The 27108-nt window shown below is 37.3% G+C and overlaps 1 protein-coding gene across 2 annotated transcripts in view; it reads left to right on the forward strand.

The window, feature by feature from the left end:
- Nucleotides 1-3437: 3437 nt before the first annotated feature.
- Hbp1 (HMG-box transcription factor 1) overlaps nucleotides 3438-27108 on the forward strand; it is a 34553-nt gene continuing 10882 nt past the window's right edge. Inside the window, exons 1-8 of one of the 2 annotated variants that reach the window (XM_020156085.2) lie at nucleotides 3438-3585; nucleotides 12079-12262; nucleotides 14364-14592; nucleotides 21719-21860; nucleotides 22204-22315; nucleotides 22402-22514; nucleotides 25217-25373; nucleotides 26101-26245. In XM_020156085.2, coding sequence (XP_020011674.2) covers nucleotides 3451-3585; nucleotides 12079-12262; nucleotides 14364-14592; nucleotides 21719-21860; nucleotides 22204-22315; nucleotides 22402-22514; nucleotides 25217-25373; nucleotides 26101-26245 — 1217 coding nt within the window. In that variant the 5' untranslated portion in view covers nucleotides 3438-3450. Of the gene's footprint in view, nucleotides 3673-12078; nucleotides 12263-14363; nucleotides 14593-21718; nucleotides 21861-22203; nucleotides 22316-22401; nucleotides 22515-25216; nucleotides 25374-26100; nucleotides 26246-27108 lie in introns of both variants that reach the window. The other variant, XM_020156086.2, reaches the window with a different exon arrangement.

The following is a 27108-nucleotide window of genomic DNA, read 5'->3' on the forward strand; positions in this document are numbered from 1 at the left end:
CAGAAACCCAACAATCATTCTTGATCCCTTCTTCTTCCGTTGATTCTTCTTAATGGTTAAAGTGTTAAGAGACCCATATATCAGCCACTAAAGAATGGTTTTGCTTTAACGGTCATCTGAGCAAAATCTACACTTTCAGTTGCATTAAGAATTACAAGAACAAGGGCTGGAGGCAATACTGAAACAGTACAGCCCTGAGTTCAAATCCCAGTACTGCCCTTCCCCCCATAAAAGAGTTATGAAAACAAGAGACACATATAACTACATTTCTAAAATGACACTCCTCAGCTCCCAGGCATTTTATTACATGAGTTTATCTGAATTCTTTGAACTAAGGTAACTATAAAATTAACTCATTTTCAAGTACAGTAAGATGTATGGAAAGGTATTTGTAAGAGTTTAAATAATCTACTAAGAAAGTATCTGAAAAGATTGCGCACTTACTGTTTTAGACTATACATGCTGCTCTACTTCCTAATTTTAGTACTTAAATGATTTTGTTCATCTTTCAACAATGTGAACAGTGATACCCTAAGAGGCAAACATCGTATGCTTCAACTTCTATCATCACATTTCTTAGTCCAGCAAGGTCGTCACTGGTGAGCTAGATATGGAGCAATCAAGGACACTGCTTAATTTTGCCTCTAAACAGGAAATGAAGTAAATCCTATATAGGATGTCTGTTTAATTTTTATACTGTTTTTTAACAAATAAGAACTTAGTGTTTATGATGATAAGTAGTTCTTCTAACTGCTGAAAGACATTTTGATTTGAGATGACAATTTCTTGACATATCCTGGCATATATTTTACAGATGTACGAGTATATTGTGTTCATTACACTAACCAAGAAGTATTAAACTGATTTTTTTAGCCAGGTGTGGTGGCATATGCCTGTAATCCCAGCAATCAGGAGGCTGAGGCAGGAGGATCGAGAGTTTGAGACCAGCTAGACTATATAGTGAGACCCTGTTTCAAAAAACAAAAACAGTAACAAAAATAAGACAACAACAAAAAACTCTAAAAAATGAAAAGAAACTTAATTTTTCATCTCAATTATATAAAGGAAACAACTGAAGGACTGTTTTAGTCAGATTATAACTTACATATGTAAAACTTTCTAAGGAGCTCTTACTGGTTTTATACTCGATTTTTGTTTTGGATTTCAGGTTGGTTGGCTTTGTTGGTTACTCAAGAATGAATGATGACGTTTCTGTAACTATGCAGACGGTACTAATGTGTTCACTCAGTTTCCAGGGAAATCAGAAAACAGGACTAAAAGGTCCACTAAAAGGTGTGGGGGAATTCTGATAGTCATATTTATCCAGCTGTGACCTATCTGAATTTATTTTTTTGCAGATTTTTTTAAAACCTTTTTATTAGCATAGGTCAGTTGTTACAAGGGGTTCTGTTGTGATGAATTTAACTTATATTGAAACACTTGGCCATAGGGTGAGATAAAAGTATGCAAAAAATGTTTCATATTTTTGTATTTTTATCAGTTAGCACAGTGGTCAACAAACAGAACTAAAACATTTCTTGAAAGGAAAAAGTTTTATGGTGCTATTAAAGGATAAATTATTACTTATAATAGTGTACAGTGTATCTGTATCTGAAGTTGTATTCTTCCCATCCTAGTGATCTCCAGTTTAAAAAAAAATCACCATTAACTAAGACTTTTGGTAAAAAGTTTCAAATGGTTTAACTCCAAAAGTCACATTCAGCTGAAAACAGATCTCATTCTTTGTGTAAATCAGTGGCTCAAGCCCTCCAGATCTTGTTTCTGGGGAGGGAAGCTTTTTTAGTTTCTGGAAGGAGTGAGTTAGACATAAATATCACAGATCTTAATTGAAAATGATTACAAATCTACAGTTTTTTCTATTTGTCAAGAAATTAAATGTTGGAGTTTATGTTTCTAATTATGGAACATGATGACACACTTTCTATATATATATCTATAAATGTCTACCAAATAGTAGAAACACAAGTCTTTCTTTTTGTATAATCTCTGAAAGATATAAATTCAAATCCTGTCCTTTTATTCTTAGAGGAAAATTTAAGCATTTTGATTCTCTTCTCAATTATTTGTTTTTTCATATTTATTTACTTTCTTTTGAATTAGTTTTGAGAAAAACTACAATGTGTGATACTATTTTTGAACACAGAAAATCTTTCCTCACATGGTACAGAGATAATAAAAATTCAAAAACTTAGGCAGTTTAAAAAGAAATAACTAGGTATGATTTCAGACTTCTTCCAAAATTTCCCTCATCGCAATTTTAAGCACACTTCTAGTGATCTAAAGAAATAGAACCTAAAGTATAGCTTCAATGACTAAACACTACAGGTTCAAAGAAAAAAAACTTAATAATGCCTTTGCAATGTGAATAGTAAAAATGGCAATTACAGTCTGTGATGAATAGTCTCTTCAAAGTACAGGCAGCTACAAAGCAGAGAAGCCACCCTCCTGGTGAGTCAAGAGCATCGGGAGCTCGAGGGGACTCCTAGTGGAAGACACGTGGAAAAAAATGGCTTAAAGGCTCACCACAAAAACTTACTGATATTTCATAACCCTCTTGCGTGATTTAACAACGATCAAGTGTGCCAATACGGGAAACACCGCTTTGCCTCAATTTCCAAGTCCATCGTGCACCCCTCTTAGAAGCTTTCTAAGTTCTCTAGACCGAGCTGCCCTCATCCCAAAACCTCAGTACACTAGCACTTGGCTTGGCGCTCAACAAATCCCGGGTGGACAGAACAGAGCGGACAAGGAAATCTCAAGTTGCTGTCCTGGGGTTGGCGAGGAAGGCTGGGTTAAGGGAACTTGGCTCTTCCACTGCGGGGAGCCCAGCCTCACCATCATCATCCTCACTGCGCCCAGGACTATGATTTGTGAGTGGCCAAGTGCCTGCGAGCTTGCACTGCTTCCGCTTGTGCAGTCATCTCCTTCCCCTCGCACTAAAACAATACCTTGGCTTCCTGCCAAACTTTGAGCAGCGCGAGGCTCTGGCGGTTAATGGCCGGGAATGGGTGCTGCGAGAGACTGGGGCTGCTGTGTGTGCAAACAGAGGCCCAAGACGAAAAATGACCCAAGCTTTGAAACACTCCCTTCCTCCGCCCCCTCCCTTTTGTCCCAGACACCAAAACAAACGAGCTGATACACGTGTCCCTATGACTCTTGTTTACTATCAAGACTGTGCGGTGCATTCACCTCTGGGAGATGTAGTCCAACCAGTTCCTTTCGGCTGGAGTTTTCCGAACCTAGGATTTAAGCTGAGACTACCAACCCACAATCCACTTCGCAAATAAAGTTTGGCTCTGGTCCCCCGAGTCTCGGCAGCAGTCCAATCCAAGGCGCTCACTCTAGTGATTGACACGTAGCCTTCTCCAGTAAACACAACAGAAAAGTCAATACATGCCCGCCCACCGCGACGGACCACGGTATCACCCAATGGGAAACTGGAAGACTCGAATGGCAGTTCTTATGACCAATAAGAGAGCAAACACTGAGAGAAGGCTCAACCCCCGGGGGATTGAGGGAGGGGGAAGACGAAGCTTGAAAGATTTGGTAATGGCGACGGGTCTGGTAAGTAGGAAAGTTTCGGTTGAAGAGTAAGAGCGGCGGCAGCAGCAGTAACGCGCGCCAGGGAGGCTGGCGTCAGTCCGAGAGAGGGTACGCTAACTGCTGGTGGTGTTGTCGCGCCAGAGTGGCCCGCACCTGGTTTGCACGCACTTAGCGGCGGTTTGTTGTCTTTCAGTTCGGAAGGGATGGGGGTGGGGAAGGGAGGGGCAGGAGTCCGAGGGGATCGGGCAGCCCGGCGAGCTAGGGTCCGCGTTCTGCCTCTTCCCTGTGCTGCTCTCCGAGTAGACGCGACCAACCTTCTGACTAGTGCCCGCGCGCGGCTGGCCCACAGTCCGTCGCCTCCCGCGAGCTCATCTGGGTTTCGCGGCTGCGAAGCTCGGGGTCTCGGGGCGGGGGCTGGGAGGAGACTGGGCGAGGACAACACTCCGGGCCGGGTTCGCGGTGGGTGGCCGGGCCGGGCCAAGCGCGGAGCTGGGGCGGGCCGGGGTGGGGGGTAAGGGCCAGCGCGGCTGCGTGGGGGTTACCCCGGAAAGTTTGACTTCAACTCTCCGCTTGTGGGCGGAGGGTCGGACACCGGCCGGGACTAGAGCGCTGACCCGGGATGGGGGACCTCAGAGAGGCGCCTCCCCCTCCTGGGCCTAGAAGGGCTCGGGCCGAGCTGGGGAGCTCGCAGAGCCGCTGGGCCCCGGGGCTCATTGTTACGCAGTTCGAATGAATGGGCTCCGAGGCGCCTGCGCGGTGGGGCTGAGCCAGGGGAAAAACAAGCCTGGCGTCAGGGCTGCGGTCACATGATGGGGGGGAGGGGAGGGGAGCGCGATGAATGGCGAAAGAGGGTGGGGGTGGACTTGGCGTGAGCGGGAAGTGCTGCTCCGTGTGACCCGGAGCGCAAGCTTGGCAGGCGGCTTCGAATCTCCGCCTTTCAGTTTTTGCCGCGGCCGCAGGCAGATTAAAACAAAACAAAAAAGGACCCTGGCGAAGTCGACAGGCGGGTTTTTGTAGCTTTAAATGCTTTCTCCGTGGTGCACGCTTCCCGCCCGAGTTCATTCTGCAGGAGTTCTCTGAAAGCTCTGACAGCCGGGCAGGACCCCGAACTCACTGGTGCACTGGATGCTAGGACCCGAGGAAGGTTTCACGTATGGGAAGCAATAGTTTTGAAATTAAAGTTACCTTATGAAAATCAGAATAAATGTGACATTTGTAAATACTTTAGTGTTGTTTTTACTTTTGACAGTGATGGAAATCTGTGATCTTGTGCTTTTTGCTTTTTGTCTTGTCCCCAGTCCCTTCCCTCCATGTGTCTTTTCCTTTATCTTACATAGGGTATTGGGTCATCTGTTAGGTTTCTTTTGTAAAACTCAGTTCTTGCTAAGTTGACAATATTTGAAAGTTGTAAAGGAATTTGAGTTACATTGACAAGTATTAAATCCACTTTTTGAGTTACCTTGTAGTTTGGAGGAAGCCATTTAGACACTTTAAAGCAAATACTGTTTATCTCAACTCGATTATTAGAGAATGAAATTTCGATTTCACTTTGTAGTTTCGAACTTAGTTTCATAAACCCTTCTCCTTTGTTCATCTCTCCAGCTCCTGCATATCTTTTCCCAGGATTTCTTGTATGCCTTCCCCAATTTTACAGGATTTACAGTTTGTACTTCTCAGACTTCAAACATGATACCATTTATTTTTTTCCACTGTATTTTGACGTTTTTAGACTTTTTCCTCTTCAGGTGCCCAGTGAAGAAGGCATATGGCTGGGACTTCATGAATGCATTAACTCCTGAATGCTTCTGCAGCATGAGCTGCAAGCTGGTCTATTGTATATCTGAAAATATCAGTACATTTTTTTCTGGCATAAATTACCTCAGGAAGTTACTACCACGTGTTAATAAGACAAGGCATGAGACGGCATATGCACTTAGAATGGGAAAATCAGAATAAATTAAGTTTATTGACAAATACCTGTATGTTAAGAATTCAGGCAAGTGGACACATTTTCTTGTTTATGAACTGCCTGACAGTAATATTCATATTCCTTCAGATTTTGATCTGCATTTACTATCATAATTTATATCATTTTTCTCTAGAGAAACTGGAAAATTTTTCTCATGTTAATTGAATTTTTTTAAAGTTAATTGAATTTTTTTAAAGTTTATTGATAGCTCATAAAAGCTTTTTTCACACATTAATGTGAAAATGTCTAGGATTGCAATCAAGTTAGGGAAATCAGATTTCATAATACGAGTTTTGGATTTCAAGTTTTTCATAAAATGACTCCAGCTGTTTGAAGTGACAGTGTAGTAGCTTGTATAGATGGGATTGGCAGTGTTCAACAAAAGCAAGAGTGTGGGGTGTAGTGTCTCTTACATCTGCAACTGTTCTGAAAAATACATGGGTTTTATTCCCATGTATAAATAAGAAAACTTGGGTGTAGTGGTTAAACTGTTCAGGCCATAAAGTATTGAGAGGCTAGTTTACCAGAACAAACCCACTGGGGTTTTTTCTTAACAGTGGCAAACTAGAGTTGTAGAAACATTTCTGTGAAAAGAGTAAAGGCATTCATTTCATTGAACATACTCTAAAAGAACTGCATTAAGACCTCCCACTTGCTTTTGGTGTAGAAAATTGCATTTGCTATGTGCATTTGTTTTAGCACCTTGTAGCTTGTGATTATGTAATCCATCTTCAGACCTTCCATTCTCCTTTTACATATACTAATTGTGCATTACTTTTTCTTCATTCTGTCTTTCAAAACAATTGGAGCAAAAGTCTGGACTTGGTGTGGAAGTCCTTTGGTTTAGGGAGAGAATACAGAAGATCCCCCTGAAGTCCATAATGGCCATGGGAGGGTATGGTCTGCAAAGACAGGCACTTGAAAGCAAGAGTGTAACCTAAGTTGGTGTGTGGTGTTTTCACATCCCCTTCCCTAGTTCTTCAAAAAGAAAGTGGTCCCAGTAGTGGTCAGAGGCCTGTTTTCCTTATTCATAATGTCTTTTGTTCAAAGAGCTGTTTAGAGTCTTAAATAAAATTAGAAGTACATGGAAATGCTCTGTGGGTAGGCATGGAGATAGCTAATGCAGATTGTAAAACCTGTTTTTTTTGTTTTTTTTTTTAATCTTTTTGATCTTTCTTTAGGACTTAGTTATTTCTAGCCCTCTTCTAGTTTTCTAAGAGTTTTTGGGTATTTATTTCTGAAAGTTTGCATAGCAAAAGTAATAAGTCCTCCCAGTCCTTACCCAGTAAAATTTGGAATTTTGCGCATGACATTTCAAAGTCCAACTGCTGCATCCCCTTCTCTGCAGGAGAATTTTACTCTTCCTTTTGCAAAACACTTACCTAGTGAAGAGATGACACATGCAGAGTTAGCTAAAATACAAAGCAGTGTCCAAAGGCGTGAATGAACAATAGGGTTCTGTCTACCAGGAGATACTTGAAAGAGGAACTTGTTTATCAAAATTTAATTAGTGTCATGTATGTGCGGGAGTATTTTTGAGTCAGGACTCTTCCTGTATTCCTTTACCTTGTCAGAGGCCTTGTTTTCTTTCCCCAAAATAGTTTGACAGAAGAGAGACAGACAATTTATATTTGCCTATGTCAGTGTATTTTGTTTTCATGTATTGTATTCCCACAATGGCTCCGTGAGATAAGTAGAGACACTGTGAGGCTGAGGTTAAGTTTCTTGCCTCAGGTTATACAGCCAAGAAAAGTGAGACCCTAGTCTTTTGTCTTCAAGTCTAGGTTTTCTTTTACTATATAGTATCTTTGTATAGTAGCAAAATTTCAGTTATCTGAAGACCAAACCAAACTTGATCACATTGAACAGTGAGAGGTGCAAACACATAGAACTCAGGTTCAATAAATATTTTTGGCTGCTTTTGTTGTTTGTTGGTGGCTGTGCTTTGAAATAAAAAGGTTTTTTGTTTCAAATGTTAACGAATATTGTGATAGGATGGTATTAGATAACTAAGGCAAGGTGCTGAGGAAATGATAGAAGTTACAAGGTGGTGTTAGTTGTACTGTAGTGAATGATGGACAGTGCAGGACCTGCTGATGGGGAAGAACAGGGAAACCAAAGGGCCCTGCAGAGGGAGGGCAGGACAAGACAAAACACAAGTATGCACTGTACACACACAAAACTGTATGTAGTGTAATCTCTGAAAAATTTCTTAACAAAGGTGGTAAAATGGAAGAGTTTCAAAGTTTAAGATGCAGCTGGAGTTGACTTCCAGCTCACATCTATGTGTGAAACACATACAGATGTTCATAAGGATTTTTGAGTCATGAAAATAGATTAAATGTGCTCTTTTGAGAAGTTGGATAACTATGGAAAGTTTTAATCTGCTGTCTAAACTGTTAGTGTTAGCTGTTGAAAGAACTCAATCACTAGATCCTGTCTTAGGAGGAACTGATCTTAGAATAGTTGTCTTAGGAGTTACTAAATAAGAAATCTGCATTGATACTGCCAAGTACCTTTTCCTTTATAAGAACACTTGCAAAGGAAGCTGGAGGAAGTGGCTCACATAGACAGATGAAATTGGAAATGTGACTGCTTTTTTTTTTCCCTCAAATACATTCTCCATTAAATATGCTATAGGTCTTCCTGGATAGTCATAATGTTTGAATATAATTTTGTATAGATTCAAAGAGAATGTTTAAAATACAGCTATGATCATGACAGACCTCTACCGAAACATCCTCGGTGGCTCCCCTTTATCTGATAATTGCTAATAAAATAGCCACTCCATGTTGAAGATTTGCTTTGTGTTAGGCATTATTCAGAGCAGTTTACATTATCTCACTGAGTTTTCACAGTAACCTCTGAGGTATACAGAGTTTTTTAATTTTCATTTTATAAACAAGGCAAGAAGATGTTACATAAATTGTTCAGGGCACATAGCTAATAAGTGGTGAATGTTACATATATAAACTCAGAGAGCCGGATCTCAAGAGTCCTTTCTCTAAAGGTCTCAAAAAAAACCCGAAAAACCAAAAAACAAAAAATTCCTGGCCAGATGTGATGGTGCATGCCTATAATCCCAGCTATTTGGGAGGATCACAGTTCTCCGGCAGCCCAAGTAAAGTTAAGGGGACCCCCATCACAACAAACAAGCTGGGCATGGTGGTACATATCTATAGTCCTAGCTACACAGGAGGCTTAAGTAGGAGGATCACTGTCTAGGCCAGATCAGACAAAAACTGAGAGACTCTGTCTGAAAAATAACTAAAGCAAAAAAGGCTTGGGCATGTGGTTCTTGGTAGGGTGAGGCCCTGAGTTCAAACCTCAGTTTCTCAAAAAAAAAAAAAAAAAAAAAAAGTCCTAAGTTTTTCTAAACTAAGATTGAAGATTCATACCCTAGTCCACCTTTCCATGTGATCCTTATAACCTTAGTATCATGACCACGTGATAGACAAGGCAATCCTACTTTTTAGTGATTCTAGATTCTAAATTTTTCTGATCTCATCCAGTGTTTTGGCAGCTCTGTGAGTCTGATAGTGTGAGTTTCTCTCGTTGGGAGGCCCTTTGTTCCTTTTTTCTTTCTTAGGTACCCCCTGTTCTGCAGGATGGTGGTTATTTACTTTTCTCTTGCCAGTGAAGTATAGGTTCCTTGAGATTTGTGATTTGCTCGTTGTTGAGGTCTAATATCGCAGCTAATACAAAGATTTTTAGGTCTTTTTAGCTCAGTGGTTCTTAACATATTGCACTTGGAATTCCTTTGAAAGCAAATAAAAACCAGGTTATAGGACTGGACTCCAGAATGAACAAATCATTTCCTTGGTGGGAGAGGCTTGGGCATCATTTTTTTAAAGCATATGTGTCACAATTGTTGTGAATTACTGATTAAGCTAAATTTGCTTGAGTTTTTCCGAGGACTCAAACTCATGATCTGATACTTGATAAATCACATTTCTTCTGGCCATCAATTTTGTGGAAAATTACATCCCAACAGATTTGCTATAACACTGTACCAAGGCTGGTTAATCAGTAATTATACTAACCTGAAGAAGCGTTAACTTTCTTCAAATGCCTCAAACATCTTTTAGGTAGCTAGATGTTACTTGCCTAAAGTAGTGGCATAATATGTGACTATTACTGAGAGGTTTTGGATGACTTGTAATATTCCCCAAGAGGAAATACGCTGAATAGTTGGTTTTCAATAAGCATTCGATTTAGAACCTTGAGAGCCTACAGTGTGGGGATAGGAGATGTTAAAAGAAGTCATTTTACTTTGTTTTCACTTTGTTTCAGTTCACCCTCACCACTACTTTAGGAGGGAAGTAAGGCAGGTATCAGGAGCCCTATCATGAAGTCAAGTTGAGAAGCTTGGGTCATAAAAATATATAAGTGATTAAGCTGGATCAAATCCTGTGTCTTCTTACTTCGAACACACTGTTCTTTTTACTACGTATCTTATATGACATCGAGTAATACTCTAAAACAGTGCCCAGAATAAGGGTTATTTTTGAGGTGCAGGCAGGGAGCATCCAAAATAGAAGTTAGAAACAAAGTAAGGCAATATGCAGTAAGGGTATATATGTTGAAAATCTTAATTGCCCTCTACTTACTAATCTGTATCTGAGAATCTAATCATTTCATACATTGTAACAGCGTGTACACTACTTAGATTTTGGAGTTTTTGAGAGGGGCTCTCACTGTGTTGTCCAGGCTAGTCTTGAACATGTGGACTCAGGTAATTCCCACCTTTTAGCCTCTGGAGTCGTTGGGATTGTAGACATAGAAAATGACATAGGAAAATGTTTAAGAACTTGCATAAAGAAGCATTATCAACTGTAATATGATGTGTGAAAAAAATATTGTGGACTGGGCACCATGGCTCATGCTACTCTGGAGGCAGAGATCCAAGAAGATCATGTTTAAAAGTCAGCCTGGGCAAAAAGTTAGTGAAACCTTATTTCAAAAAAAAAGCTGGTTGTGGTGGTTCACATTTGTAATCCCATCTGTAAAGGAGGCATAGGTAGGAGGATCACCATCCAGCCTAGGGCAAAAACCATGAGACTCTTTCTGGAAAAAAAAAAAAGCAAAAAAGAGTTGGGGGAGTGACTAAAGTGGTAGGGTGAGTAGCTACCTAGCAAGTTAGGAGACTGAAATGTGTGCATGAGAAAGATCCTACTCCAATTTACTAAAGTATTAACTGCATCTTAATCTAGCTGCTGGGGATGAGATGCTGAATCTTCATTTTTTTGTGGTGATTTTGTATTGTATAGTGAGGAAAACATTTTATCCACAAGATCATGAAAAAGCCTTTGTAGAAAAAATTTGTCAGTGTTTATTGGTAACTACATCATGGTTTAAAAATTCTGGCATAAGTATTACGTATTAGAATCTTTTCATTGTGTTTTGATCAGCCTGGGCTAGGGTATGAGGAGTACGTTTTGTTCTAGTTTGAGGAAAAACTGTATGTTGTCAGGGTTTTTTGTGTGTTTACTGGCTTAGTAGGACTTTGTTTTTGGTATGAAATTTGGAGTACACCTGAGAAATTGGGATCTTACACTTGTTGTCACTATTGTTAAATGACTAATTTGGTCATTGACTAAAGGCCAGAATGTAAATGGTATAACCATATTTTCCTTTCATAGCAAAATTTAGTTGGATTTTACTGGGAAATTAAGTATATTAGCCTATATTTCCTTCCTTGTGATAACTTTACTTGAATTGAAGGTAGTTTTTCTAGTTGTTTAGCTAAATTTACTGTGATTATTATTCATCTTTCCTGGAATAATAGTTTATTCAGAATGATAGGTTTTTTTTTATTATTAGAGCTGGGTCCCAAATTCTCATCAAGAAAACATAGGAACATTTTTATTTTTTATGAGAACTGTAATATGGCCAACTATTTTTAAGAAACATGTTTTTTAGAGAATATAATTTTCAGTATGTTAAAGTTGTTCACTTTCAAAATGAGAGGAAACAAAATACTGAATGCAGTGAATGAGTGGAATAACCAAAAAAGAAAAAAAAATAGAATGTTCCTCTAGGGTTTTTTCTGTGTGTGTGTCTAGGTTTTTTCTGTGTGTGTGTGTGTGTGTTGATTAAATCCAGGGCATCATGCGTGCTAAGCAAGTGCTCTACTACTGAGCTACATCCTAGATTTTTTTAATTTAGTTGAGGAAAGTTTGTTCATTTTTTAAAATTTCAAGTCATGTAAAAAAGCTTTATTTCAATATGTGCTTCTGAGAGTTACAGGCTTAAATAATTAAGCATATTTAATTCTGCTGTTATTATTTAGGAGAAAAGATGAGTTCAAGAGATTAATTCTTTAGGATTTGGATGCAATATGGTGCTGACTACATAGTTATAGCAGTTGTAGGTCAAGACGGAGTCCTACTGGGCCAAAGAATTTGAGAGAACTATAAATGGCAATGTATGTATGGTTAAGTTAAAATACAACGTAGTAATGTCGCTGATTGATTCTTTACTTCTGTAATCTCCAAGTCATATGACTTGTTTCTTTTTTTTTCTTATATGATTTTTATTTTAAGTCAGGGCACCATAACATGGTGTGGGAAGTGAAGACAAATCAGATGCCTAATGCAGTACAGAAACTCCTGCTGGTAATGGACAAGAGAGCTTCAGGAATGAATGACTCATTGGAGTTGCTGCAGTGTAATGAGAATTTGCCATCCTCACCTGGATATAACTCCTGTGATGAGCACATGGAACTTGGTAAAGAAAATTCAAAGTTACTTAGGAGTCTCACTAAGATTCAGGTTAATTTTCATACTTAGCTCCTCCATCTACCTTGCTTGCCTAAGGAATATGTGAAGTTTTGTAAATTAGGAATTTTCAGCATTCACTTGTTTTTGCTTTTAAAATATTACTTAAAACCAGTATGACTGAATTGTTTATGTTTATCATAGAGATTCATTTACAGGTTATTAAACTAAATGGCTTTATTTTATGTATAAAGATCAGACAAAAAATACTTTTAAGGAATTCCTGCTGTTGTGTAGTTTTTAAAAAGATGTTACATTTGAAACATCCTCCTAGTGAGCTCTTCATGGCTGATTTGTTGGTATGATGGGGAAATGACATTGGATCCTTGAAACTTGAGGCTCTGAGATTTGTGGTGATCACTCCTGCTGAGCTACTCCAGAGAAATGTGGCATGTAGAATTGTGTGGGTTAGTTGAGGGATGACTTTTAATTGTTTTGCTCTGAAACTTGTTGAATAAATAGCTAATGAGTGCCCTTGGCTTGCTGCCCAGCTTTTCAGTGTGGCTTTGTCCCCATTTAATGTGTAATCGCCTTAATGTTCATAAAAACTCTTTGAGAAGGTATGGCTATATTTATGTTACAAATGACGAAAGGGAAGTGATGATATGCCACAGTAATGTTTGGGAATTTGGAGATCCTAAAGATTTTGAAACACAATCTGTTTAAATGCCAAGGATTTTCTGGACTCTAATATTTTTTGAGTAGTGGGTAAAATTGAGCAAGGAGCACCATTTTAATCAGATAGTTGATTGTCCATCATCATGTTCTAGGTTTCAGAAAGAAATCAGGCCCAGGGAACCAAAAGCTTGCCCCTTCCATCCATGACTTCACTTAAAAAGTAGTTGATTTCCTGAGCTGGAAAGATAAACCCTTTATAAAAAGAAATAATGGCCAAAGGAAGGGTGCTGGGAGTGACGGAAGGGGAATAACTACGTCAGCATGAGAATTAGTGGGTGGAATTATTTTAAGTTGGGATAGTATTTTAGAACTCCTTGGCTGCTCCATGAAAAACGATACCTTATAGTGAGTTTTAAGAATGGATATATTAAGTTACCACTTTCAGTTGAGGTATTTTAGTTTTAGTTGACTGTTGTGGAATATTAGCCTGAATATGAACTATATGTAATTTTATAATGACATTTAGGTGACTATAAGGGCTTTTTTGACTTGTATATTTAAGGGACCCAATGGATCTGTAGAGTTGGAGGTATGTGTTTCATAGAGCAGGGGCTGGTTTTTTGTTTTTTTTTTAAGGCCTCCAAGACGTTTATTTTTCCTTAATTTTTTTTCATTATAAAAAAAGAGAATCCCATTTTTTTCCTAAGTCAGTGTTCTTTGTAGTGTTTCTTGGGTAGTATTTCTAATTTTCTCTTGGAGATCTGAAAATCCAGCATGATCTACCTTATAGGAAAAAATAATCGATGAGTATTAATGGAATTCAGAATCTCTTAGTAAGAAGAAATACTTTTAGGTTTGAGATGTAACTTAGTGGTAGAGCTTACCATATGTGGGGTGCTGGGTTCAATCTCTAGCATCTTAAAAAAAAAACCCCAAATCCCCACAAAATAAAAAGTCAAAAAATCTTCCTAACACAGATATATGTAAGCAGTACCTAAAAATTTAAAACATGATTCTGTTCTCATTTTTGGAAATGATTTTAATGTTACTGTTATCTGTATAATAGAATAACAAAGTATATAAAGAGTAACTATATATATATGCATGCATCAAATGCCTTTTTCCTCACAAAAGAGCAGGAAAAAAGGGCAGAAAACGCACCAAACCCTGTTTTTCCAGAATGTGAACACTTGTTGTAATTATCAAGCCTGTTGGGTTAACTTTTCCATCAAGCTCTTTTGACCTCTGAATATAGTTGCTAATATTTAAGTTGAAAGTTGTTTCATTCAAGAAAACATTGAATTTAATTTTGAATTTATGATTCTCCTCTCACAAAATCAGTTAGTTAAATTAGAGGACTTCCAACTGCAGCTAGAATATCATTCATGATATTAGTAATTTCCTTTGAATAATTTTGAGATGCTTATTTGCAGATGACCTTCCTGAACTTCAGGCTGTTCAGAGTGATCCTACCCAATCTGCCATATACCAGCTAAGTTCAGATGTTTCACATCAAGAATATCCAAGACCATCTTGGACCCAGAATACCTCAGACATATCGGAAAATACTTATGGTGAAAATGAGGTGGACTGGCTGACAGAGTTAGCAAATATTGCCACCAGTCCACAAAGTCCACTCATGCAGTGCTCATTTTACAACAGGTAGGAAACTATCATTACAAAAAGCTGTTAATTATTTTAAAATTTTTCAAATTTAAAATAATTTTATTAGCTGTGTAATGTTTGGTTAACTTAGACTGAAATTTAAATAAAGTCATTAAAATTATAATGATCACAGACTTATTTCATTCAACATTGTGCTTTTGTATTTCGAGAATTAGATAAAGGTGCCATGAGAAAAAGGAAAATATTTGAAAATCTTTGTCATCAAAAAATAAACTAGATCAAGGAGTACTTTTACTATATATTTCTACTTTTAGAAGTAAAAATTGTACTTGTCTAAAGAACCATAGTTATAAAATTTTATTTAAAAAAATTTATTGTCCATTGTGACATTTACAAAAGTTCTTACAATATATCAAATAGTTGAATTCACTCCCCTCATCATTCTCCTCTATCTCCTCTCCCCACCATTCCTGGAATAGTTTCAACAGGTCTCATTTTTCCGTTTACATATATGTGCACACAGTATTTGCATTATATTCACCCTCCCACACCCTTTCCGCACTCTCCTCCCTCCACTGGTGTCAACCCCCAGACAGGACTTGTTTTACTTTCCTGTTCTCTGTTTATTAAAAAGGACATTTTTCTTTGTTTAAGATGGCTATACCGGGAGTTTCTTTGTGACATTTCCATGTATATATGTATTATAACCTGAATTGGCTCATCTCCTCCATTTTTCTCCTTTCTACCTTAGTCCCCTTCTTATTGTGATTTCAACATGCTTAAGAATTTTATATTCATTCTTGTATAGAAAGAACATCAACCATACTCGCCTTCTTAGCTTCCTTCTTTTACCCTCCCTCTCTTGTATGTGACCTCCCCTTAGTGTAACCTGTTTTTCACGATATTGCTGCATTTGTATTTGGTCTGTATTCCACAAGTGAGAAAAAACATGCAGCTTTTGGTCTTCTGAACCTGCCTAACTTCACTTAAGATGATGTCTCCAGTTCCATCCATTTACCTGAAAATGACAAAATTTCATTCTTTTTTTTGGTTGAATAAAATTCCATTGTACATAAATACCACATTTTCTTAATGCATTCATCCAGTAATGGGGCATCTTGACTATTTCCATAGCTTAGCTATTGTGAATAATGCTACAGTAAACATGGGTATGCAAGTGTCTATTATAACCTGACTTAATGTTCCTTCAGGTATCCCTAGAAGTGGTATTGCTGGAACACATGGCAGTTCTGTTTTTAATTTTTTAAAACTTTTATCAACCTTGAGTTTCGTTCCTTCTCTGCTCTAAGTTTTTTTTTTTTCCATAGTTTATAGTCTTTCTAATTCTAAAACTTGCTAATTTAAAAATCTTGAAATCTATTTGGTATATCTAAACCAGAGTTATAAAAAATGAGTTGCCATGCTGTGAAATTAAGGAAGCTCACAACTAATATTCCTCAGGAGAGCTACATAAATAACATTTCATTTTCCCTAAAAAGACATGGATTAAGTATGATAGTTTGTAATAAGAGAAATGTCCAGATTTACACTCTGTTGGTAGAAAATGATAGAATATACTAGGTAAGGGAGGGGTAACTGAATTTTGGTACTGGTCCCGAGTTAGTAAAATTTGCCAAAAAATAAACTTTTTAAATGTAAAACTAGTTTTTTTGCAAACTATTAAGTTACTGTTTTTCTTCTATTTAGAAGGATTTGGTCTTGATTAGCACAAATTCAGTGTAGTTAACTTGAGTGTAATTCCATGTAAATTTTCACACGGAAGAAAATTTCCCTTCCAGAGAATTATTTCCTTTTTAGTCCTACTTGTCGTTGTAATCCTAATTGTCAAAAAGCTAAAAACTCCTGGGCACAGGTGGTTCACGCCTGTAATCCTAGCTACTTAGGAGACAGAGATCAGCAGGATTGTAGTTCGAAGCCAGCCCAGGCAAGTAGTTTTGAAAGCCCTATCTCTAACATACCCAACACAAGAAAGGACTGGTGGAGTGGCTCAAGTGGTAGAGTGCCCACTTTAGCAAGCGTGAGGCCCAGAGTTCAAACCCTAGTGCTGCCAAAAGGAAAAAAAAAAAACCCTGATTTTGGACTCTCCAAATTTGTATAACAATTTCTAGTTATACAAGACTTTTCAGTTTCTATAGGGAAGTCACAGAGATTAATAATATAGTTCGTGGAAAGTGAGTAAACCCTTCAGAAGAAAGTCAGTATAGATAAGCAGTTTAAAACAGGAGAATTATGAGATTGAAGCTGACTTGGGCTACATAGTGAGACCCTATCTCAAAACAAAGCAAAGTTTAAGTAAAACTATAAGAAAAGGAATATTTTCATGAGGATGTAATTTTATTCTCTGCAGAGTTTTCTGTGCTTCTCTTACAAAGCCATGCTCTGCCATATTGCCCATCTTGCTCACCTTTCAATACCGTCTGTGGCTGTTAGTGCATTTTGTTGTGAAGTGTTAACTGTGTTAGTTACTGAGCTTTGGGTGTCTGTAATGTCTGAAGTCTTCACTGTATAGTACCAAGGAGTTGAGTTAGGTGAAATTAATACTTGGATAGATAAAGGGATGATAGTGTTTAGACATGTTTAACATGTTAGTTTTTATTTAGGCCACATACCTTGTGTGGTTTGTTTTTGTTTTTCTCCCCCTAGCAATGCTGGATCTTAGGAACTTGCACAATAGTCAGATAGAACTATCACCTGTATGTATACCACATTCATTTTAGGACATCACATTATTTTTATTTTATTTAGTTTTTGAGACAGGGTCTTGCTATGTAGCCCATGTAGATGAATTGCATATTCATGTAGATTGAATTTGTAATCCTTCTGAATATACCCTCCCTCCCCAAGTACTCCAATTACAGGCATGTGCCACCCTGCTGACTCCTTACTTTTATTTTGAATGTTGTACTGAAGAACTGATAGAAATCTACTCTTTATTAGGGATAAACAGAAGGAATTTTAAGTAGTTTGGTGATTTTCTGATACTTTGTGTATATCCAAATGTGTAAAAAAGAATTTATATAGAGCATTTAAATTACAGTCCAACCTTGATTGAAGAGTATGCCTAAAATAAATGGAAAATTGAGGGTTTTTCTTTTCCTTCTGTTTTTGTTTTTCAGGGTTTTTTTTTTTTTTTTCTTTTGATGGCACTGGGGTTTGAACTTAAGATCTGGAGCTTACTAGACAGGTACTCTACTACTTGAGCCATATCTCCAGTTCTGAGGGGTTTTAAATTTAGAGAGTGATATAAACATGAAAGTAAAGTGCAATTTCATAAATCATCTTTTTAAAATGTTTTCTGTATATATATATATATAAAATGAAAAATGCTAGTCAAGATAAAATAGAAACTGAGGGGCTAGTAAAGTTTTTTCAGAAATGAGGGAAGAATTATTTATTTCTTTTATTCATATGTGCACACAATGTTTGGGTCATTTCTCCCCCCTTCCTCCCGCTCCTTCCCTTTCCCCCAGTCCCCTCCCTCTCTCCCCTACCTCCTCGCTACCAGGCAGAAACTATTTTGCCCTTATCTCTAATTTTATTGAAGAGAGAGTATAAGCAATAATAGGAAGGACCAAGGGTTTTTGCTAGTTGAGATAAGGATAGATATACAGGAAGTTTACTCTCATTGCTTTCCTGTACATATGTGTTATATTCTAAATTAATTCTTCTTGAACTAACCTTTTCTCTAGTTCCTGGTCTGCTTCTCCTATTGGCCTCTGTCGCTTTAAAGTTTTTGCATTAGTTCTTTTGCATTGAGAACATCAAATGCTATCTTGTTTTTTTTTGGGTTTCTTGCCTATCCTCATACCCCCCTTGTGTGCTCTGGCCTCATCATGTGATCAGAGTCCAATCCCCTTGTTGTGTTTGCCCTTGATCTAAAGTCTGCATATGAGGGAGACATTTGGTTTTTGGTCTTCTGGCCTGGCTAACCTTGTTCAGGATGATGTTCTCCAGTTCCATCCATTTACCTGCAGATGATAAAATTTCATTCTTCTTCATGGCTGAGTAGTATTCCATTGTGTATAAATACCACTCATCAATAGTGGGGCATCTTGGCCGTTTCTGTCACTTGGCTATTGTGATTAGTGCTGCAATAAACTTGTGTGTAAGTAACCTGTGTCACATTCCTTTGGGTATATCCCTAAGAGTGGTATTGCTGGATCATATGGCAGATTGATCTATGTTTAGATTTTTAAGAAGCCTCTAAGTTTCTTTCCAGAGTGGTTGTACTAGTTTGCATTCCCACCAGTGGTGTGTAAGGGTTCCTTTTTCCCCACATCCTTGCCAACACCTGTTGTTGTTGGTGTTTCTAATGATGGCTATTCTAACAGGGGTGAGGTGGAATCTTAGTGTGGTTTTAATTTGCATTTCCTTTATTGCTAGAGATGGTGAGCATTTTTTCATGTATTTTTTGGCCATTAGAATTTCTTCTTTTGAGAAAGTTCTGTTTAGTTCACTTGCCCATTTCTTTATTGGTTCATTAGTTTGGGAGAGTTTAGTTTTTTGAGTTCCCTATATATTCTGGTTATCAGTCCTTTGTCTATGTATAGCTGGCAAATATTTTCTCCCACTCTGTGGGTGTTCTCTTCAGTTTAGAGACCATTTCTTTTGTTGAGCAGAAGCTTTTTAGTTTTATGAAGTCCCATTTATCTATGCTATCTCTTAGTTGCTGAGCTGCTGGGGTTCCATTGAGAAAGTCCTTGCCTATACATATTAGTTCCAAAGTATTTCCTACTCTTTCCTGTACCAACTTTAGAGTTTGGGGTCTGATATTAAGATCCTTGATCCATTTTGAGTTAATCTTGGTATAGGGTGATCTACATGGATCTAGTTGCAGTTTTTTGCAGACTGCTAACCAGTTTTCCCAGCAGTTTTTGATGAAGAGGCTGCCTTTTCTCCATCAGATATTTTTAGCGCCTTTGTCAAAGACAAATTGGTTATAGTTGTGTGGCTTCATATCTGGGTCCTCTGTTTTGTTCCACTGGTCTTCATGTCTGTTTTTGTGCCAGTACCATGCTGTTTTTATTGTTATTGCTTTGTAATATAGTTTGAAGTCAGGTTTTGTGATACCTCCTGCATTGTTCTTTTGACTGAGTATTGCCTTGGCTATTTGTGGTCTCTTGTGTTTCCAAATAAATTTAACGATAGATTTTTCAATCTCTGTGATGAATATCATTGGGATTTGATGGGAATTGCATTAAACATGTAGATTGCTTTTGGGAGTATCGACATTTTTACTATGTTGATTCTACCAATCCATGAGTGTGGGAGAGCTCTCCACTTTCTATAGTCTTCCTCAATCTCTTTCTTCAGAAGTGTATAGTTTTCCTTGTAGAGGTCTTTCACATCTTTTGTTAGGTTTACACCTAGGTATTTGATTTTTTTTGAGGCTATTGTAAATGGAATTGTTTTCATATATTCTTTTTCCGTTTGCTCATTGTTAGTGTATAGAAATGCTAATGATTTTTCTATGTTGATTTTATATCCTGCTACCTTGCTATAGCTATTGATGGTGTCTAGGAGCTTTTGAGTAGAGTTTTTTGGGTCTTTAAGGTATAGAGTCATGTCGTCTGCAAATAGGGATATTTTGACAGTTTCTTTACCTATTTGTATTCCTTTCATTCCTTCTTCTTGCCTAATTGCTCTGGCTAGGAATTCCAGTACTATGTTGAATAGGAGTGGGCATCCTTGTCTGGTTCCTGATTTTAGAGGGAATGGTTTCAGTTTTTTACCGTTAAGTATAATGCTGGCTGTAGGTTTGTCATATATAGCTTTTATAATGTTGAGGTATTTTCCTTCTGTTCCTAGTTTTCTTAGAGCTTTTATCATGAAATGGTGTTGGATGTTATCAGAGGCTTTTTCTGCATCAATTGAGATGATCAAGTGGTTTTTGACTTTACTTCTGTTTATGTGGTGTATTTTATTTATTGATTTGCTTATGTTGAACCACCCCTGCATTCCTGGGATGAAGCCTACTTGATCGTGGTGAATGATTTTTTTGATGTGTTGTTGAATTTGGTTTGCCATTATTTTATTGAGGATTTTTGCGTCAATGTTCATTAAGGAGATTGGCCTATAGTTCTCCTTTTTGGAGGAGTCTTTGCCTGGTTTTGGGATAAGTGTAATACTGGCTTCATAAAATGAGGGAAGAATTAGAAAGGTGTTCCTCCTTACTCTTTAAAAAGGTTAGTGCAGACGTGCATTCACCTTTTCTGTTAAGGACCAAATTTGTATTTGCCATATCCTGTTTCTTCCCAGACTCCTGAGTTTGTCATCCTTTATAAGCTTGTTTCTTACTATGATTTCACCCATGAAAATCTGGTCTGTTTATGAAGGATTGATCTTAGTATGTTTTTGGGAGCTCCGTAAACTTGAAAGGGAGCACTACCTGGTAAAGAGACTTTGAGGGGAAAAGAGGGAGAGGGATCAAGTTGTTCTTTGTTTTGTTTAAGGTGATCCTTAGGAGAAAACAACTGTATCTTGTGTGTAGCTTTCAACAAGTTTGTAATAGAAAACAAACAGTGTCCAGTTCCAAGGTGTGGCAGATAGGCTGCTTTCTGCTGTGTTAATGTCTTTGCTTAAGATGGTTATTATGTCTGCCCTGCAATACATAGTTACTAGAGAAATAATTCGTTGTAGCTTAAGGTAAGCTTAGATGTTCCATTCCTACTGAGACTTACTGAATAGATCAAAAGAAATGGATGGGGAGCCCTACACAGTGGTATTCTACATGAATGCAAATATGTACATTTATGTATATTGAGATAAAAGAGAATGGGGACTGGGTGTGGCAGTACATTTGGGAGGCTGAGGCTGGAGGATCCTGAGTTTGAGGCCAGCCTGCTCTACATAGCAAGAGCCTGTCTCCAAAAAAAAAAAAAAAGTCAATGGAATAAATAAATAGTAATGATAATTAAAATACACTGTTAAATCTGATGTATGAAGAGTGTGGAGAAAGTTAAGGAATAGCATAGTATTAGAAATGAAATCTTGCTCTTTACTAGGGTTTACTGCATCTACTTTATATGTGATAACATTGGCACTTGGAATATGATGTTCTTTTCATCAAAAGAAAATACCTACTTTAAGGACATGTGCTTTATGGTTAAAAAAAACCCAAAAACCTGCTGTTTTATTTTAGATCATCTCCTGTACACATCATAGCTACTAGCAAAAGTTTACATTCCTATGCACGCCCTCCACCAGTGTCATCCTCTTCGAAGAGTGAGACAACCTTCCCTCATCACCACTGGAAGGAGGAAACACCAGTAAGACATGAAAGGGTGAGTTGATTCATGAGGTTAAACTTTTACGAAGCTTATGTAACAGTTGAAAAACATTAACTTTACCCATCTGAGAAATTCTTTTGAAGCACATACAGATGGAAAATAATGTTTCATTGTTCTGCCAGTGATCTGGATTTGATTTATATACAACTCTAATAATTAAGAAAGTTTGTTACAAGTACAAATTCACATTTAACTAAAACTTCCCAAAACTTCAGTTCTTAAAAGCATATTTTCCCCTAAGTTTAGAATTTTTTTTTTAATTTGAAGACTTGAGATAAAAACAGGTATTAAGATCTATTAAAAAACAACAAAAAGTTTGTAATACTTTTCTCCATAGGCAAATAGTGAGTCAGAATCTGGCATTTTCTGCATGTCCTCCTTGTCAGATGATGATGATTTGGGATGGTGCAATTCCTGGCCTTCAACCATTTGGCACTGTTTTTTAAAAGGTAAAGAAATACTTGGGTGTTTTCAGTTTACTTGTTTAGCACACTAGTTACATCTAATTAATGTTTGTTTTCTAATTAAACTTTAGGAACTCGACTGTGTTTTCATAAGGGAAACAATAAAGAATGGCAAGATGTTGAAGATTTTGCCAGAGCTGAAGGCTGTGATAATGAGGAAGATCTCCAAATGGGCACTCACAAGGTTATTTAAAAATTCGTTTTTTTTTTTTTTAATGGGACTTGGGTTTGAACTCAGAGCTTGGTGCTTGCTTGCAAAGCAGGCACTGTACCACTTGAGCCACAACTCCAGTCTGTTTTACTCTGGTTATTTTGGAGGTGCAGTCTTGTGAACTATTTACCCAGGCTGGCCTTGAACTGCAGTGCAGTCTTCCTGATGTTAGCTTCTCAAGTAGCCAGGGTTACAGGCATAAGCCACTGGAACTGGGCTAAAATCTTTTAAATGTTTTCAAAACCTTTCAAAGTAAAATACAAGGTTTATTTGTTAATCTGCATGAATATGTATTTAAGCAAACAGAGTCCTCTGCTTGCTTTCATGTTTGAATGACATCTTAACATTTTAGGACCTTTCATTGCTTCTTAGCCTGAACAGGATCAGTGACTTTAGGTTTACCTTTCTAGTTGTGCTTTCTCAGATGGGATAAATGGTATATTTCTTAGCACTTGTGTGTGTGTGTGTGTGTGTGTGTGTGTGCTTCAGAAATTTTACATTGGGGAAAATTAAATTGGCATTAAAAACAAATAGTGAATAAATAAAGCCTTGTCTTAGGTAATCTACAAAGTGGTTAGTTTTCTTGTAGCAAATTGAGTTAGTTATATTGGTAACTTTTTAAATGACTATAAAGCACTTACCATTTTCTAAACTGATAAGCAAGAGCAGTAGTAAGCAACAGGAGGGTGAATGTCTGTTGAAACCTTTCACTTTGAAATCTTTCATTTCTCCACTTTACCGTAGGCAGAGAAAGTGGGGTGATTGTGTTTAAAATTCCTTTTGTTGTCTCCAACTATTAAGTTCTTCAGAAACTCAAGCCAAGTCTTATCTTGGCTACCTTCAGTGTCTTGTTGACACTCTTTATTCTGTTAAAGTACATCATAATCTTACTTGGGCTTCTACTATCTATTCTGATGTCTTGAACCAGAGACTTTTGCTTGTTCTATTTGACAGTTCTGCAGCATTTGACACACAGGGCTAGTCTTTCCTTGATTTGCGTAGCATGACTACATAAGAGAATGATGATTCTAAGTCTTTGACTGCTACTTACTCTGCCCACGGTGACAAATGTAAAACAAGATTCAGCCCCTCTTTTCTCTCCCAGTGCCTGACTGCTGGTAATGTCAGCAGCACCTACACGCATGCTCTGTGGAAAGCACTCTGGAGTTGAGTCAGAGCCTGGGCCCTCTTCTGCTCTTCTAGTAACTGTTTATGTGACTGACTTTAGGCAGAATGTTAAACCCTCTGGGCCTTGACTTCCTGATCTGTAAAATGGATTGGATCAGTTTTAAAGTTTTGTGTGTCTCCAAGAATTAGAAGATTCTATAATTTGATTTTTTAGAAATATCTGCCCATCACCTTTTCCTGCACATTTCCAACTGCATGTTAGACATCTCCATGGGAGGAATAATCATTTCTTAAAACCCAGCTTTATTTGGCCCAAGCTGCACTCATCTTGTTCTTCCCTTTCCTAGCTTAATTTCCCCCTACTTTTTAAAAGTGATTATTGTCTTTATTGATGACCAGAATCAAAACCATGAAATTGTCTTTTTACTACATTCCATTTCCTCCCTTCATGTTCAGTTGATTGTATTTCCATAAAGACCTTCATCAGTCATTCTTTTCATTCATTACTTGGTGGACCCGTGTAATAATTGGATGCTGTAGTTAGTTGTTAGCATATTTCTTTTTCTTTGAATTCAAGTGTAAGTCATGTCTTACTGATGCTTATATTTTCAGAGCTTACCACCTGGCATTGAATGCTCAATAAGTATTCATTGAATTTAAATGTCATCTGATTGTATCACTACTGTACTTGTCAACCCAGGACTGTAATAGGAGGTCTCATTATATTCTCAAATAATTAAATATGAGTTCCCTGTTATTCTGCAGTCATTATCGTCTTAAAATTCATAGCTGTTAGTAAAGATAACTTCCATTGATTTCCCAGTACCACTTTTTTTTTTTTTTTGGGTGGTACTGGGGATGGAGCTTAAGGCCTTGTTCTTGATAGGTAGGTAAGTGCTCTACTACTTGAGGACTTGTTCCCAGTCCTTTTACTTTTTATTTTTGTTTTTCTGATAGGGGCTTGAACTTTTGCCCGGACCGTCCTCATACCATGATCTTTCTACTTCAGCCTCCCAAGTAGCTGGGATTACAGGTGTATACCACTATGCCAGGCCTATGATTTCCCAGTACCATCTAAACAAAAAGTATATTTACTACTGCTAAGGCCTGTCTACTAATTGGCCTCTCCTTACTTGCTCCAAGTCTGAACTTACCTTGTATTTGTAGCAAATACAGCACTCCTCAGAGAGGTTGTTAAATGCAACTGTTCTGGTTCAAGGCATTTTCTTCGCCTTTTCTAAATTTCATCCATCTTTTATATTCCAGTTCAAGTGGAATTGAAAGTCCTTCCTAATTTTTCTCTTTTGGAATTGGTATCTCTAAACTTTAGCATTTTTACTTGAGTTAAAGTGCTTATTATTCTAGTCTGCCTTATATATTGTAGTTACTTAAGTATGCATCTTTCTTCACTGCTGGGTTGAGAGCTCTTTAAAGCCAGGGATCCTATCTTGGTTATTTTTGCCTTTTCTGCAAAATCTTACACATAATGGGAACTTCACTGTGTGTTGAACATTTCCAGTTCATTCACTCTGTGCATATGTTTTCAGGGCTATGGTTCTGATGGTCTAAAGTTGTTGTCACATGAAGAAAGTATATCGTTTGGTGAGTCTGTACTGAAGTTGACTTTTGATCCTGGTACAGTAGAAGATGGCTTACTTACCGTAGAGTGTAAGCTGGAACATCCTTTCTATGTTAAAAATAAAGGTAGGGTTTCAACTGAATTTGTAGTAACTTTTTAAAAGAATGCTTCTTAAATCTGTAATTATATCTTGTGGCTTTGATGATTATGATTAAGAAAAAAATTAAAGGGAAAATTTATTTCAAACTAAATAGAACTACCATAGAACTGCTTATAGTAATATTTAATAGTGTTTAAGCATCTTAGCAGTAGTCAGAACTCTGCTTGCTGTGTGTGAGGAGTCTCAGGATCACGTAGCATACTGTAGTAAGCTTTGCTATTTTGGTAGTTTGGGGAATGGAGTATTCTCCATAGAGTACTCATTCAAAATGGAGTAATCACATTTTTGTTTAGAGTTACCAAATATGCTGTAAACCTGAATCACTCTTCAGACCCTTATTACATTAATACCATATTAAGCATACTCTAATAATTCAGAGACTATTTCCTGGTCTCATCATTCATCACTTACTATTTTGTAGGTTGATAGAAGTGCTGACTGACAGAGATCTAAAAATAAACAAAATGCTAAATTAAACTAATTTTGTATTGTATTTGTAGGACTTTTATATTGTCAAAAGGAAAAATTTACTAGTACTTGGTGTATTGTAAAGAAAAAGCTTGACCTATGTTAATATCTGTTGGGATTTTAAATAGGGACTTATTTTTAAGAATGCAGAAATGTCTTTTATAATGTACTTTGGGTGTTTCCTGTCAATCCTCACTATATATACAACTGTTGTTTAACTTCAGGGTGGTCATCATTTTACCCAAGCTTGACTGTGGTGCAGCATGGTATCCCATGTTGTGAAATTCACGTGGGTGACATATGTCTACCTCCTGGACACCCTGATGCCATTAATTTTGACGATTCAGGTGTTTTTGATACATTTAAAAGGTAATATTGAATTCTTTTTTTTTAATGTTTCTCCTTAATTTCCATAGTGATTGCTAGGTCAAACATTTAGGAAGTTAAAACTTTAAAGGTTTGAGACTAATAAGAACTACTTAGAGACAAGTGTATTTATATGATTAATTGAAGAAAATTACCTACTAATGAGGAGTTTTGTATGAGTAGTCATACAGGAAAAGTGAGTTTACAAAATATTTAGGATTAGATTAGGAAGAATATCATAGGTTGTATGACCAAAAGTTTAATCAGCTTTGATAATGACATTAAAAAATGCTATATCTGGCCATTTATTTTTACAAACTGTAAATCTTTAATGTTTTTCATAATTAACTATATCCTTGGGGTGGTGGGGACTTAACTAAACCTTTGTTTAATACTCATTTTGACCAAGGTCACTAGTTGCATGGTTTAATTAATAAAACTAGCAAAAAATTGACATTAGGAAAGTCTTACGGGAGTGATTTTTTTTTCCTGTGGTCACCTTGCTATAAGTGGCAAAATATAACAAGAACCCATGAGTCCTAACTCTCAAGATTGTTTACCAACTATCCCAAATTATATGGGACTTTTCTGGTTCTAACACTAAAAACCCAGAATCCCTGAAATCTCCTCAGTCCTGTGTAGCTGGGACAGTTGATCCATCTTTTCCCAGAGGGTACCCAGAGAAAGTCTGTATGTAAATATGCAGGATGATTCTTTCTTGATGATAATTATCAAATTCATAGGTATATAACTAGGCGGCACTAAATAGAGGCTTCTTAGGAGTCTCTGCTGATACTCATTTTTTTTTTTACTTTTTTGTTATCCTAGGATTTTAGTTCAGGGCTTTGTGCTTGCTAGGCAGCTGC

The sequence above is a fragment of the Castor canadensis genome, chromosome 2 (genome assembly GCF_047511655.1).
Source record: "Castor canadensis chromosome 2, mCasCan1.hap1v2, whole genome shotgun sequence".
Lineage (NCBI taxonomy): Eukaryota > Metazoa > Chordata > Mammalia > Rodentia > Castoridae > Castor > Castor canadensis.